Here is a 14,586-nt window from a genome sequence, read left to right as displayed (position 1 = left end):
ATTCAGCAGCAGAACCGAGCTCCAAACTTGACGTTGGTGGTTCGGAACCTGAAACATGTCCACCTGACATCCGCCGGCCCAGACAGAACTCCAAAAACAAGCAGTGTTCCTACCTGGGAAGAACTGTCCTTCAGTAAATTCCAAAAGCATCCAGCAGAAGAAAACCGAGAACAACGCGCCAGAATCTCTCCGCTCATCCATCTCTGCTGGTTTTCTCAGGTTCTGCTTTGCGTCGAGCCAACAGATTGTTTTACATATCCGGTCCGGTCCTTAAAGTGCTCTTCCTCAGTCCGGGACAGCAGCGGGAACGGGAATAAAATCCGCGCATTGGTGGAGGAATCTCAAAGAGAGAAGTTGGATCAAAACGAGAAGTTCTTCTTCACTCCTGTCCGAGAGCAAGTGCGCGCGCCTCACTTTGCGTGTGCCATAAAGAGAGAGTGTGTGTGTGTGTGTGTGTGTGTGTGTGTGTGTGTGTGTGTGTGTGTGTGTGTGTGTGTGTTTGAGAGATTAAAGGAAGAGCTGCGTGTGCGCGCGCGCTCAGACCGTCTCTGGCAAACTGAAGAGGAGTTGGAGAGGAATGAGGAGCAGAGCGCACCACGCTGGGTGCCAGGTCCGCGCGTAAAGACGCATAGATTAACAGGCGTGGAGTTTCCGGTGATGAGTTTCAGAGTAAAATAGAGTCCCTGTATTCACTCAGATCCGTGTAGTAAATTTGTTTGTTTGTTTAGCAAACAACTTGCCTCGGTGTTTTGAGTTTCATTATTTTGATTCCTTCAAATTAAAGACGCTCAATTTCTTATCGGAGGAAAATAAAAAATCCCATTCTTGTGTTTGAGTTTAAGGATCTGAACATTTTCCTTAAATCTGTTAAATGAGCGGGTTGGGTTCCCGTACAGAACCGGAACAGTTGGCGGTCTTCTTTCTCTGAAGATAGTCCAGTTTCCGGCAGCTTGACTTTGCTGGTTCTGGTTTCCCGGTTCCCCCCAGGTCCCGCCGCCGGATCTCTCCGCAAATTGATCCGATCTGCAGCGTTCCATTTCCCTCTGCGCGTCACCAGGTTTGCGGCGCTCGTTTTACGGGCAGGAAGCTCCGTTAGACGGATTACCCTCTCCCGCCACGCGCGCGCGCGCACACACACACATGCGCGCACAGACAGAACAAGAAAGAGAGAGAGAGACCCTGTCGTAACACTTGACTATGGGTCTCTGAACAAAACATTAATGTTTGTTTATTTTGACTCAGTTTCATGTTAGATTATATATAATTTTATGGATTAATATCCGAAATTATAATAAACTAAATGTTTCTACATACACGTATTATATTGTTTATTTATCATTCACTGAATAGTAAACAAAAGATTAGTCCCACTGACAGTTTGATGTTAATCTGGATTACAAACCAGATTAAATATATCTGGGTTTTAGTTTGATGGTTTACTGGCTCCATGCCAAACATTTCTACTCTGCAGCGCACCACAGGACTGCATTCCATTCCTGCAGCTGCTCATTCTGTAAAATTAAAGGAACTTCTAAATGGAATGCAGCCCAAACACCTGCTGCGTTCTGATTCAGCATAATGTTTCTGAATTACTGGTTCTGAGCTGGCCTCCTCTGGACCTTCTGGTCCTGCATCTGTGAGACAACCTGAAGTTCTTGACTCAGAACCAGTCAGTATTGCAGGTTCTGTTGGGTCTCATGTGACTGCCAGGGTGCGGTACCGGTGCCTTTTGGTCCTCTTTTAACACACCAAATTCTTTCCTCTGATCGTTTGCTTAAATGATGTTAAAGTTCATCTGATCCAGACCATAATAGTTTCCATAGACATGAAAGTTAAACCTCCCAAAACACCAGCGCTCAATTCCAACAGCATGTTGGCCCAATATCCTTCAGAGGTCCCAGCTGACACTCTGGTATTTGCTCCCTTCCTGCAGGTGAGCATGGAGGGAGGGGGGGAGGCATTAAGTTTGGTAAATTCCACCGAACTGTTTGGGACAATCTGGATTTGATTTGGCCTGAACGGCCAAAAGGAGAAGAGACGTGACACAGCAGAGTCAAGAGGCCCATCGATTTGATTCAACGCGCGTTCAAGTTTTACTTAGAAGCTTTAGTTTAATCTGAGATGGCCTGAAGATGCACCAGAATTAATCAGATTATAACCAGAAACATTAAACAAGGTACAGAAGATCAAATGTTATAATGCTCATTCAGCAGCTGAAAGTTCAAAATCTAAAACACTGTGTTGATTTTTTGAAATAAAGTCATTTTCTTACCCTGTGAATAAAAACCCAGCTGGTTCAGAACCGACCTACAGCAGAGCGGAGGAAGCTTAGAACATCCTGTCTGACACAAAAACATTTAGTTCAACAGTCAAAGTCTGCATAATCGATTTGTGATAAATAAGTGATTATGAGGAGTGTGTGTGTGTGGGGGGGGGGTTGCCCTGGGTTGGACAAACACACCTTCATGGTAATGAGACGTCGATTTATGCATCAATAAATAATGGAAACATTCATCAGCTCAGAAATTCATAATGAGGCAGGAAGTGAGTCGTGGAAGTGTGTGAAGGTCAAAAAGGACTTTCAGGTTTCAGCAAATATCAAGTATCCATTCCTTCAGCTGCAAAACTTTTCAGCAAGGCACTTCTTCCTTAGCAGGCACGTTGTGATGCAATAAAAGCGTTCCAACGGCACGAGTACAGCTGAAGCAGCTGCAGAGGATGAGCGTCAGTTCACTGATTTTAAGGTTATAATGTAAAAATAATACATTTCAATGACAAATACTAGAAACCATCAGAATAAAGTAAACAGAATTTAACCAACACCCAGAAACATAAATGCTCCTGAATTATGATCATGAATCAACTAGATATGATAATTTCCCTCTGGGATTAATAAAGTATCTTTGAATTTGAATTTGAACTGTTTGTGGTTAACAGCCGGACTCTGAGGAGCTGTTCCAGAACCTGAGGGGGCCTCAGTGTGTCTGTGGGCCACTGGGTCAGAACCATGATGGACAGGGTGGTCCCTGCTGGGCAGAGGTGTCCACCATGGTCTTCCAGAGCCACTATCTAGCATGTTTTAGTTGTTTCCCTGGCCCAAAACTTCTGATTCAGTGGTTGAATCATCTGTTCAGCAGCTCTTCATCTCTGTCCATCACCTGCTAATCAGGTGAGTTGAAACAGGAAACGTGCTAAAACATAGCAGCCCTTGAGGACCAAAGTTCCCCACCCCTGCTCTAGATGGTTTTCTACTCCAACACACCTGATTTCAATCAGCAGGTGATTAACAGGCTTGACGAGTTGTTCCACAGGTGATGTAACCACTGCATCAGACGCAGAGCAGGGAAACAACTAAAACATGCTGGATGAAAGCCCTGGACCAGGGATGGACACCACTGACATAGGGTAAACCAGAGCACACGGTGAGACGTTTGGTCAGAACCCCAATAGTCGGAGATGGACTAAGTGTTTTTTTAACGAAGCAGGTTTGACCCACTCCTGTGTCGAGAACAGAGGACGAGGACATTTTAAAAGCTGGTTAGGGAGTTCATGAACATAAACAAATAAAAGCTCTGCAGCTTCACTAGTAATTCTTTATGAATTCATCACTTTACCACACAAGTCTGTTTGTGTTTGACCAAACTCGTATCTGAACTATTGACGAATGCATCCTGAGAAAATAACTGTGTCCAGAGAAGAATCATAAAAATAAGCATTTATGTGAAGATTCCAGCTAAATGCTGCTGAAGCAGCTCAAACGCACGCCGCCCTTTTCTTCTCTCCATCAACAGTCGAAACAATAAAATCACCTCGGCCCATTATGCTGCCTCAGTCTCCCCACCGTCTGAATCTCACTGAGCAATAACTGCTGACAGCAAGCAATACTGTCGAGATTGAATTATTAATAGTGGTTTTTTTTTTACTGAACACCAATAACTTCCCAGTAAGAACTGCAAAAATCAAGCTGTCTAACCAGTAAATGGCATTTCTACTGAGAATTCTCAGAAAAGCTTAAGTGGATTTAAGCAGCAGAACAGGTTTAACTCAAGGAAACCATTTATTTATAAACCTGTAACAAAAGTTCTTCCAACGGAACAAAACTTTGGACAAAAAGTAAGAAAATGACTGATTTGTTGATTATTTTTTTCTACTAAATAAGCCTGATGAGTTACCATGACGACCACGTAAAGAACAAAGGAACAACACATGTGGGATAGAGCCTTCAAAATACCCACAATCGCCTGCAGCATTCTCTTGTTGGCATTCAGTTTTAGGACTGTTGGAAACTTCGATAGCGTAGAAGATCTAGCAGCAACATTTGAGCTCCTCCTTCTTATACCAGTCACCAGTTTGGCTCCTCCTCCTCTTGATAGTCATTAGCTTGGCTCCTCCCCATCAAGCCAATAACCAACTTGGCTCCTCCTCTTCATGCTAGTTACATGTTCCTGTGGAATGACATCTCATCCCTCCAACAGGAGTTATTGTAGGTCAACCAGGGGCGCCGTTTCATGCTCTGTGTTGGACTCCTCGTTGGTTTTCTCTCCTCTATGGGCTGGCTGTCTCTGTGCTGAGTGCACGGAGCACTTTGTGGACGAGAATGGATCGTTTTACGCTCGATGAAGGGCCCCCATGGATCGCGGGGCCCTACGTACTCAGTGTGATCTGCCTGTAGGGAGGGACGGCGCTGGTTCCAATTCAGCACTTATCTTCACTTGTTTACTACAATTGAAGCCTTATGTCCACTTCCACCAAGTGCATGTAGAGGATGGTGGGCCACAGAGTGGGTATTGGGACAGCCGTGCATGTTGGGTCCCTCTAGCACAAACAGCAGGCCGACAGTCTGAAACCAATCACCTGAGACTGTAACACACCTGGCAGCTCAGGACAAGGGTGAATCCTCCGGTCTCTGCTGCTCAGGGAGACCACTTAGTTGTGTTGTTCATTTTATGGTAAATTACCTGTGTTTATAATCACCGTCTAAGGCTCTAAAATCCCCCCAAGGCACTTTACTACACAACTAGTCATTCACCTATTCACACACGGGTGGTGGTGAGCTGCATTGTAGCCACAGCTGCCCTGGGACACACTGACAGAGATGAGGCTGTTGTACACTAGGACCGCCGGTCCCTCTGACCACCCAAGGACACCGACTGTGACAGACTGGATGAATGATGCTCACGTTTCACCTCGTAGTTAAGGTTAATCAGACTTTCCAGTGTTATCAAATATAACAAGGACTAGCAGTTCAGCACAAAATCTTCACAAATTTAGACACGAATAACTTCTTTCATCTATTTTTCTACCCTCGTGTTTATTTCCAGGGCTTTTTTTTAACTCATTCAATTTGCCTGCATGCCCTCTCACCGTTAACCTGAGAGCACACTCATCGCAAATGCAGAAGACAATCAAAGAAAATCAGATTAACAGCAGAAATGTTCTAATTGAAGACATTTCTTATCTAATTCTCTGCGTGAGAGTCGGAGCCTTAGGGGCTGGAAGGTAATTCCAATCAAAAACACCAAATCTCCCCGGAGACAGACGTGACATTCTCGCACATTACTCGTTAAATTACTTTTTCTTTAAAAAAAATTAAAATCTCATTTTACGTTTAGGCCAGTGACAGAGGCAAGTCAAGGCTGAAGTTCCACATTAAAACAACAGATCGGTAGGCTGGCAAGCCGGACTAAATAATAAAAATATTAATATATACTAAATAATATTTGGCAACGCTCCAAACAAGCTGCCGCCATCTTGTTCCACTCTGTTGCATCATCCCGCCCACCAGACAAGTAGAAGGCCCTGATTGGCCCACTAAGTGGATAGAGCACTGTGATTGGCCCACCAGTGTGGATTAATCACAGTGCTCCATCAGTTTGAAATCCCAGAGAGCTGTGATTGGCCAGTTAAAATAACAGGATGCATGCTGGAGCTGCTGGTAGCACTGGTGCCTCGCAACAAGGAGGCCACAGGTTCAAATCCCACCTGAGGGTTGTGTGTCAGGTATACTGGAGACTCTAAATTGTCCCTATAGGTCTCTATATTTCCCTGTGATGGACTTGAAACATGCCCAGGGTGTTTCCACCTCATGGTCGATGATTGCTAGAGTCAGACACCAGCTCCCTGAGACCCTGGTGAAGATGAAGGGGTTAAAGATGAATGAGTGAGTAAAATGGCAGAAACAAATCTTTGTTCTCTGCATTAACATGAAAAACTCATTTTATTAAGGTCTTAATTTTAATCAGCGCTGGCTACAGCTACCAGGCCAAGTGTCCAGGAGTGCATCAACCAATCAGGCTTACGAAAAACAAATGTGAGGTGCTGAGCACTGTAATCCCAGTCCGGAGGAGAGAAAAAAAATAACCGTGTCCGTCACGGAGCGGATCGGCCGGCAAACCCCCACCCCATCACCTTTACCGCGTGGGCCGTGGAGTGAAATTCTGCTTATGGCACCCATGTGATTGGCACCAGGCCAGAATATAATACCAAAAGATGTTTTATTCCACGTCGTTAGAAAACCTGGTTGCAAGGAGACATTGTGTAGACAAATGACTCTGAATCATTGTTAAAATGTTAAATATCTATTTCGTTAATACAAGTCAAGAACCGGACCGTTAACAGACGCATGATTACAGAAATGGTTACCATGTAGGGAACAAGTAGCTAGTTTACATACAGAGAAGTGAGGCCAGTGTTGTGCCAAAAAGCGTTTCTCCTCCACCCAGTGAGTGTCTGACCTGATGTTGTGCCTCCTTCACACCGACAGCGGAACGGATGTGATTTGGTTTTGATACGGCTTCCATTCAGTAGTCGTTGTGAATGAGGCGAAACTCTCTCTCTCTGCTGGCTCATTTGGGTGAATCGAGTCAGATTAAGGCCCAAATCCACACCTTATTCCATTCCAGATTACAGCAACAGTTGCTCTCTAGTTTCATAGATGTCAGCGTTTTCTCTGTGAGAGTCAGAATTAAATGTTTTTTAATCAGATTGTAATCCTGTACAGAATTGGAACATTAACATGATTCTGTCTAGAAACCAGCTTTGACCAGAACTGGAACAGATCTGGATGTAAAATGTTAAATATTATTAAATGAAACAAAAACAATTCCTTGTTTAAGTCTGGAAGTGACTTTCTGCAACACAGCTTTGTCTTTATTAAATATGTTCATTTATTTACAGATTCATTTGTTTTGAGGCATTTTTATACTCTGAGCCGTCGTTTGTGATTTTAAATAAGAAATTCTACAAATGTTTGTGACCAAGTTGAGATTTTAGTCCAGAAAACTGCTTCCTATTTAATAAAAAATTACAAAAACAAACAATTTAATGTTATTAAAATATTTTTGCATTAAAACAACCAGTCAAAAAGAGGCAGGTTAAGGTGGGGGTGGTCTAATCTAGCCTTCATATTGATTCAGTACCAGGAAGAACCTGCAAGGATCCGTATGAGTAACACCTGAATGAGAGGGAAGGGTCATGTGATCTGTGGCATCGACATATTTAATCTGCTCCCCTTCAAAGACGTGTCTTCGTTTGATAAGGCAAGAATCCACAAAGAGACCGAGACGACGATGGAAACAAATCAGAACATCTGCAGCGGGGAGTCCCAGTTCCAGTTAGGGAAACATAGCATCTCCATTTACCAGTCAGACATCGTCTCCATCAGAGACCATCAAAGCTTCTGTGCAGGTGGGCTCACTGTGTGTGTGTGTGTGTGTGTGTGTGTGTGTGTGTGTGTGTGTGTGTGTGTGTGTGTGTGTGTGTGTGTGTGTGTGTGTGTGTGTGTGTGTACAAGTGTTTGTGCGAGTGTGACTGTGTATGTTTCACATAAATTGGAGGATGGATTTTTACATGATTGAGAGTGATTTGCAGCTGTGTTTGCTACAAGAAATGTAACATTCACCAAACACACACACGCACACACACGCCAGGGAACGCCCTAGGACTCCACCGGACGAGCTGGCCCAAGTGTCCGGGGAGAGAGAAGTCTGGGCCTCTTGCCTCCATGACCCGACTCCAGATAAGTGGAAGAAAATGGATGGATGGCATTTAAACATGCAAGAGAGGATACATTACATAAATCTGTTGAAACGAAACAAGTAGGAATAGAAACAGGAACTGATGGAAGTTCTGAAGGAGACGAGGTTGAACAAAAGGAAAGCAGAAGTAAATGATGTGGTATAATAGCATGGCAGTTGTGAAGGAACCCCACCTGTGTGGTTTTAGATGAATCCAGAAGCTTACAGTAAAGGCTAATGTGAAGCAGGAAGTGGGAAGGACATTATCACAGCAGCAGCAGGATATTATCAGTGACACGGCAGTAAATCAGTCGCTGGGCAGAGTCTGACCTCCACTTGGCTCCCATTTCTACACAAAACATCATCAATTCAAACAAACTTCCTCTGGATTCAGGAGCGCCAGCCTGACTTTGGGGTGTTTAAAACAACCAATCAGACAGCTTGTCACCGAGATGCATAACCGGGGCGGCTTGGTTGTTATTTAACTGAAGGAACAACAGCATCATATTTATATAGCAGGACAAGGTTAAAGAGGTTCTCTCTGAGGTCGGGAACAAACAAGCTTTTGTGAATTCTGATTTAAATTAAAGCTCCATCATTTGTCAACAGAGACAGCCATCAAGTTCTCGCTTCATGCCAAATTCTGATAATCATAAATATTAAAGTAAGACTTTCATTATGAACCTGTTGATGATAGTTTCTCCTGCATCTGAGGAACTCTTTAAGGGATACTTTGCAACTTTTTCACATTTTAAAATAGTTTTCTTGAGCCAGTGTGTGCTAAAATGACCCTGCAGGGGTGTCGAACTCCAGTCCTCAAATCTTTTTTGTTTCTCTGTTCCAACACAGTTGATTTACCTGTGCAGCGGCTCATCAGGCTCTCCAGAAGCCAGATAATCACCTGCTGAGTGAAATCAGGTGTGGTTGAAACAGGATAAACAGTAAAACATGTGATATAGCAGCCCTCGAGGACCGAAGTTTGACACCTGTGCTTTACAGGATTAAATAAAAGCCACCCAGTCTTTATCACCCCCTGTGGCCAGAATATTCCACTTGCAACTTCACAGGTGCCAGTCCGGTCTGTTGGACTTGGATCGTGAACACAGCTGATTTGTGCTAAACATTGTCTCTGCGAATTTCGTTTTCATTTAATCTCTTTCCCACCTCTTGTGGCAACTAGCAGTTTGTTTCATACAAACATACATACATTCGTAGTGATTTTCAAAGTAAATTTCTTCTTCTAAAGTAGACCCACTTTTTATTCCTATCGCTGTTTGAGCATAAATAGTAAAGAGGCACTCACGTGATTGTTTTAGACACATGACGTGCTCGCATTTAGTAAACAGGAAGCCAACATTGCGGTATACTCTGAGTTGGAAAACAGCAGCGATTATGATTTAACTCATTCATTGCCATTGACAACTAAAGTCGTCCTCTGCATTTTTTTACTGTTTGGGCATCGGAACGAGTCCCCGCGCTGAGAGAACAAACATCTCAGCTCTAAAGCCGATCTTCATCTGCATACGTCACACGTCACATGATCAGGAAGCAGAAAATCCATGTGTTAGGAGATCGTTTTGGGCCGTTCCTGTAAAAAAGAGTGAGGTGCGAACTGGAAAAGCTTCTGCCGATCACAATTCAACAACGGATTATGAAAGACCGGATAACGCTCGAAACGCGCGGACTCTTCCTGATGTAAGAGGCGAGTCTCCGCTTTGTTTTGGTTGTTTTGGCATCAACATCATCCTAGCGCGCAACGTTCTGTGACTCTTATAAAAACAGAAAAAACGGTAAGAAACGCTGGCAGCGAAGGCCTTTAGCGATCAGGAAACGGCTGGCAGTGAATGAGTTAACAACATTAGAAACTTGTAAAGTAGATAACAACAACCATTTGTATGGAAACGTGTTTAACGCATTATGTCTGGGTACAAGTTTCAGTTTAAATATATTTAAACACAAAATTCCCTTTCCAATTAGTGTTTTCAAATCTGTGTGCATGGCTGTGCACCATCAGTATTTAACAAAAATAAATGTTTGGGTTCAGAATCTGGAGCTTAGTGCTGCTGCTGAAAATTCTCAGAGTCAGGAACATTTTCCTTGAGCGACATTACTTCCGGTTTCTAGCAAGAGGCGCTGTTTTTAGGCAGATGAGCGAGGAGAGTCTAGTTGGAACAAATATCTTCCTTTTTTTTATTAATTTATAAAATTTAGACCTGTTACAATACACAGTATGGACGACATTTCAGATGCATAAAGTTTTTGTCACTTTATCAAGATATGTTGTTTTAGTCTAGTCTTGCTTGAAAGCACATGGTCGATTGAATGTGTAACAGAACGTGACGGTCACTAAAGCTTGGTTTATGCTTGACGCATTCACTTTCACATCACTTTGGTGATGCGGCTCGCGGATGGAACGTGCTTCACAACTCGCAACTTGTTTATGGTTCGTGCGGCTTGTCTCTGCGGTGAGTCAATATTCTCCCAAACTGAACGGGGCAGCATGGAGCTCTACGGCATGCATCTAACACTACACCATAGTAGAAGTAAAAACTGTTGTTTACAACATGGCATTTCAGCATTTTTAACAGCGTCCTCGACTTTTCCGACAGTGCGAGCTATTTCTCTCCAAGAATTATTAACAACATGTTGATCATGGTGATCTCTGAGCTGAATCATACAAATGTCTGTATTTACGAACCTCTGCCATACTAGTTCTTGCTGGTCCGCCATGTTTTTCCGCGTCCGACCATCCGCGTGGTTAGAAATTTTCCTAGGTGCGCGTTGCGTAAATTTTGGTCCATGTGGAAACGCGGTGGAGGGGTGTGGTTGTTAAAATAAAGCAATTTCGCCGCGCGGAGCCGTGCGAACCTCGCGGACGCGTCAAGCATAAACCAACCTTTAGTCAGAGACCCTTAAGAAACAAGGGAGCATCAAGCTAGTCAGAGCAAAACACCTGCTAGCTCTAGAAATTCAATTATATCCATATAAACCTTACCAGATCATCTTGTGTCTTGTTTGGAAATCAACATATTTTTATTTAAACCTGAAAAATCATCTTGTCATAGTTTTGTGTATCACTTCTTTTTAGATTTAGAGTGAAGAGCCAAATCTGCATCTCCTGACTTCTTACCACTTAGAAATATTTTGTTGAAGAAACAAATGTTCTATGAGTATTTTCTGCCCTCTGGTCATCCTGAATGTGTGTGAGTGTGTGTGTGCGTGCGCTTTTGTGCGCTTGTGTGTGTGTGTGTCTCCTCCAAGGACATTGGTAGGTTGTGCTGCCGACAGGGATATGCGGTCTGAGGTGAGTACACCGACATTTCAGCAGGAACAAGCCATTTTCTGGATGTATGAATCGCGTGTTTGTCGGTGTGATTTATAGCCGCCCGGCTGCAGCTGCACACCCTGCATTGCTCATGTGGGCCATGGGAACTTTAAAGGACACCAAAACACAAACACACAAGAACAAAAGGAGAGGCAGTCAAACAAAAAAGAAAATCATAGAAATTAATGCTCACAGATAAATCAAAATTTGAAAATCTCTTATGAAATTCCTGCAAACTGACTCATAACAAGCAGCTTTAATGACATGGAGCTCCGAGATCTTTTCCTGAGTCTGATCTGTGTACAAGTTTTCCCACAATCTGACATTTAGGAGACGAGATGCATTAGCATGAGATGTGATCCAGATCACACTAGGGCTGCCACAAACAACTATTTTAAGTCGATTAATCGCCAGTTTGGTTAACGATTAGTTGACTAATTGTGTCATGCATAAAGGTTTAGCTTATTGCACCAGGATGCTCTAATATACCCATCATTAGCTTCTAGTTTGAAGTGTGATCAGCTATGTGCCATCTGATAATGAAGACGAGATGATGGCTTATCAAACAGCCTTTAGTTCTTTTTGTAACCTGTTAAATGGGACAAAGAATCTAACCAATATTTTATTATTTATGATTAAAGACAGCTTGGGTGGTCAAAAGTAGCATGCCAACAAGTCTAAGCCGCATGTGACCTATTTTTATGTAAATTAGAAAGCTTTAAAATGCCAGAGAAAAACTTATTTTCTGAGAAACCTCATAACGTCACAATGTGGAGTCCTTCCTCCTCCAATCTGCAGTCTCCAATGTCTGAAGCCTTCTAGTGGCTTCCTGGAGTTTTCCCCTTTCAGAAATTATGCATAATCTTTCAGAAATCCGTAAAAGTGATTGTCTCATTATGTACTGTGATATAACGTAAACAATACGTCTTTTTTTTTTTTTGCTAAGCATGCCCTCTGCCCGCAGAGCTCGTTCAATAGGAAACTGAGCGCCGACCAGAACTAACCAATAGCGTTAGACTACTGCTTAGATGCTTCAAATTTAAGGAATACCTCGGCTGATGCAGAGTTGATGAACTTTTCACGGACAAGTAAATCTCTAAAATATAAATATATGAAAACACAACATGACATGAGAATAATACTTGTAAAACAACGTGTTTTAGCTCTGTCGGCTACAGAAGCACATTTATAAACAGAAACGTGAAGTCGCCATCTTAAAAAAACAATTCTAGAGATTATTTGTGTGATATGCTTGTCAGACGCTAGATGGTGCCATTGGATACAATAAATACTCCGGAAAGAAGCTTTAATCCAACTAATCTGCAAGCTGCTCATTAGCATATCCATGTCCTGCCCAAGTGGGAGGAGTAAACAGCTCTTTTCACAGAAAGGCTGATTTAGACAAAGAAAGAAAACAATCTTTTATATAGTGTCTCTCAAGATAAAAATCACGAGGCACTTAAGGGGGTTTAGAATGACCGGTATCAGAGCTCCTGATACAGGCCATTCTCCTGGCACAGATGAAAGCCAAAAGAAAATGTCTCAAGCTTTTTAGATGGAAAGCAGTGTTTTAGATGATGGAGGTAGGCAACAATAATAACTTGTACTCAAAAATTATATGTGGCTCACAAATCTATCCAGCTTAAATAGTCATTTTTTGCTTTGTAACAAACTTGTCTGTTGAAGAAGAGCACTTTTTTTTACACTGTGACATTGTGGGATTTACACAGTTAGCGTTTGTAACATTATAGCAAATACATGACTTACATTGGTGCTCTAAAGGTGATAAAATTGCAGTCACTACAGTTGTTGCTACACCTATGAATACAAGTAACTGTTGATGTTAGCAGCAAACAAGAGGTAGTTAACTGAGGTGACTGTCCTTCGTTCTCCATCACGGCGTGCTTCCTTTTAAGGTGTTCATGCGTCGCCGTTGTGCTCCCGTGAAATGGGAGTTTCACTTAGCAGATTTTTTACTCTACTTGCCTCTCATTTGTCTTTGTCTTCACCATCAGGGTGTGAAGGTGTGTGCGATTGGGTGAATGACTGATTGTGTTCTAAGGTGCCTTGGGCGGTTCCAGGACTCTAGAAGGTGCTGTATCAAATACAGGCCACAAAGCACCAAACATGAAGCAACAAGTCATGTGACGTCTAGTGTGTGACCCAACTCAAGCATATAAAAAGTAAAGCTTACTGGACCAAGCACTCGACCTGAGGAACTTCATCATTAACTCTGGTGAAAGAAAAGATTAAGCATTTAGAACATAAATCTGTCAGATAAAACACAATCTTATGGGCTCGACACACGGGAGGCGGCAAAAGACCGCGATCAGCGAAATTTGTCTCTGTCGCTTTTATTACCTGACACACGGGAGGCGACCCGCGGCAGCGGCCAGCGGCAAAGCCGTCGACGCGTTCTGTTCCATGGCGAAATCGAATCTTCCGTTGTTTTGTTTGGCTGTGTCAGGTTGGAGGGAATTAAGGTTATTTAAACGGCTCAGAGTTTAAAAAGCGGTAGATATGATGTTTCACAAGGTGTTGCTAGAGTTATGTGAAATCTTACTTCTGATTTTACTATATAAAAAAACACACTTACCTGATGTGTTAATTCTGGCACCAACAATTTCCCATGCCGCAGCCTTTTTGTGAATATCCCTATATTCTTTGGTAGAAATATTGTACAGTTCTGGGAAATCCGTCACAGCAAGTATCAACTTCTCCTCCATGTTTGCTCGGAGATGTACGGAGCATCCTGTCCGCTCATTGGTCAGTGAATGAAACCTCCGTTGATTGGTCCTTGTCCGAGCGACAACGATGAAAAGTTGAAAATATTTCAACTTTCTAGGATCGCGTTGCTGGGTCACCTGTGCACGACACGTGCACGAGCGCAAATTTTCACACGCACATTTTTCACGTTTTGCTTAGTAGGAGGGAGACCCGCGATTATCGCTTTGTCGCGCATGTCTCATTGAAAATGAATGGAGGAGAGGCAATGTTGCCTCCCGTGTGTCGAGCCCATTAGTCCTGTTATGTTCAAGCTGTTGCTGTGGAAGTTAGGACACAAATATATTTTATGTTTATGTATTTAGCAGACGATTTTGTCCAAAGCGAATTACAAGTGATAATCAAGCCAGCAGGTTGCCCTTGAGGATAACAACATACAGTATTCAGTCAATCCTAGGTGGCATTGAGGCACCAAAATCAATCAGAGGGAAGTGAACATGGAGTGTGCAGTAGAGTGGGGGA

At 42.9% G+C, this 14,586-nt stretch overlaps 1 protein-coding gene across 17 annotated transcripts in view; it reads right to left on the bottom strand.

Moving 5' to 3' along the window:
• The window catches only part of ptprt (protein tyrosine phosphatase receptor type T), a 345,765-nt gene extending 345,041 nt beyond the window's left edge, over nucleotides 1-724 (bottom strand). For 6 of the 17 annotated variants that reach the window (XM_054732015.2, XM_054732030.2, XM_054732059.2 and 3 more), the window contains exon 1: nucleotides 114-722. In XM_054732015.2, coding sequence (XP_054587990.1) covers nucleotides 114-201 — 88 coding nt within the window. In that variant the 5' untranslated portion in view covers nucleotides 202-722. Of the gene's footprint in view, nucleotides 1-113 lie in introns of all 17 variants that reach the window. The other 11 variants (XM_054732080.2, XM_054732086.2, XM_054732082.2 and 8 more) reach the window with 5 other exon arrangements.
• Nucleotides 725-14,586: the final 13,862 nt, after the last annotated feature.

This window comes from Nothobranchius furzeri, chromosome 3 (assembly GCF_043380555.1).
Source record: "Nothobranchius furzeri strain GRZ-AD chromosome 3, NfurGRZ-RIMD1, whole genome shotgun sequence".
Taxonomy (NCBI): domain Eukaryota; kingdom Metazoa; phylum Chordata; class Actinopteri; order Cyprinodontiformes; family Nothobranchiidae; genus Nothobranchius; species Nothobranchius furzeri.
Note: the sequence above shows the minus strand (reverse complement) of the source record. Positions and strands in the feature narration are given on the sequence as shown.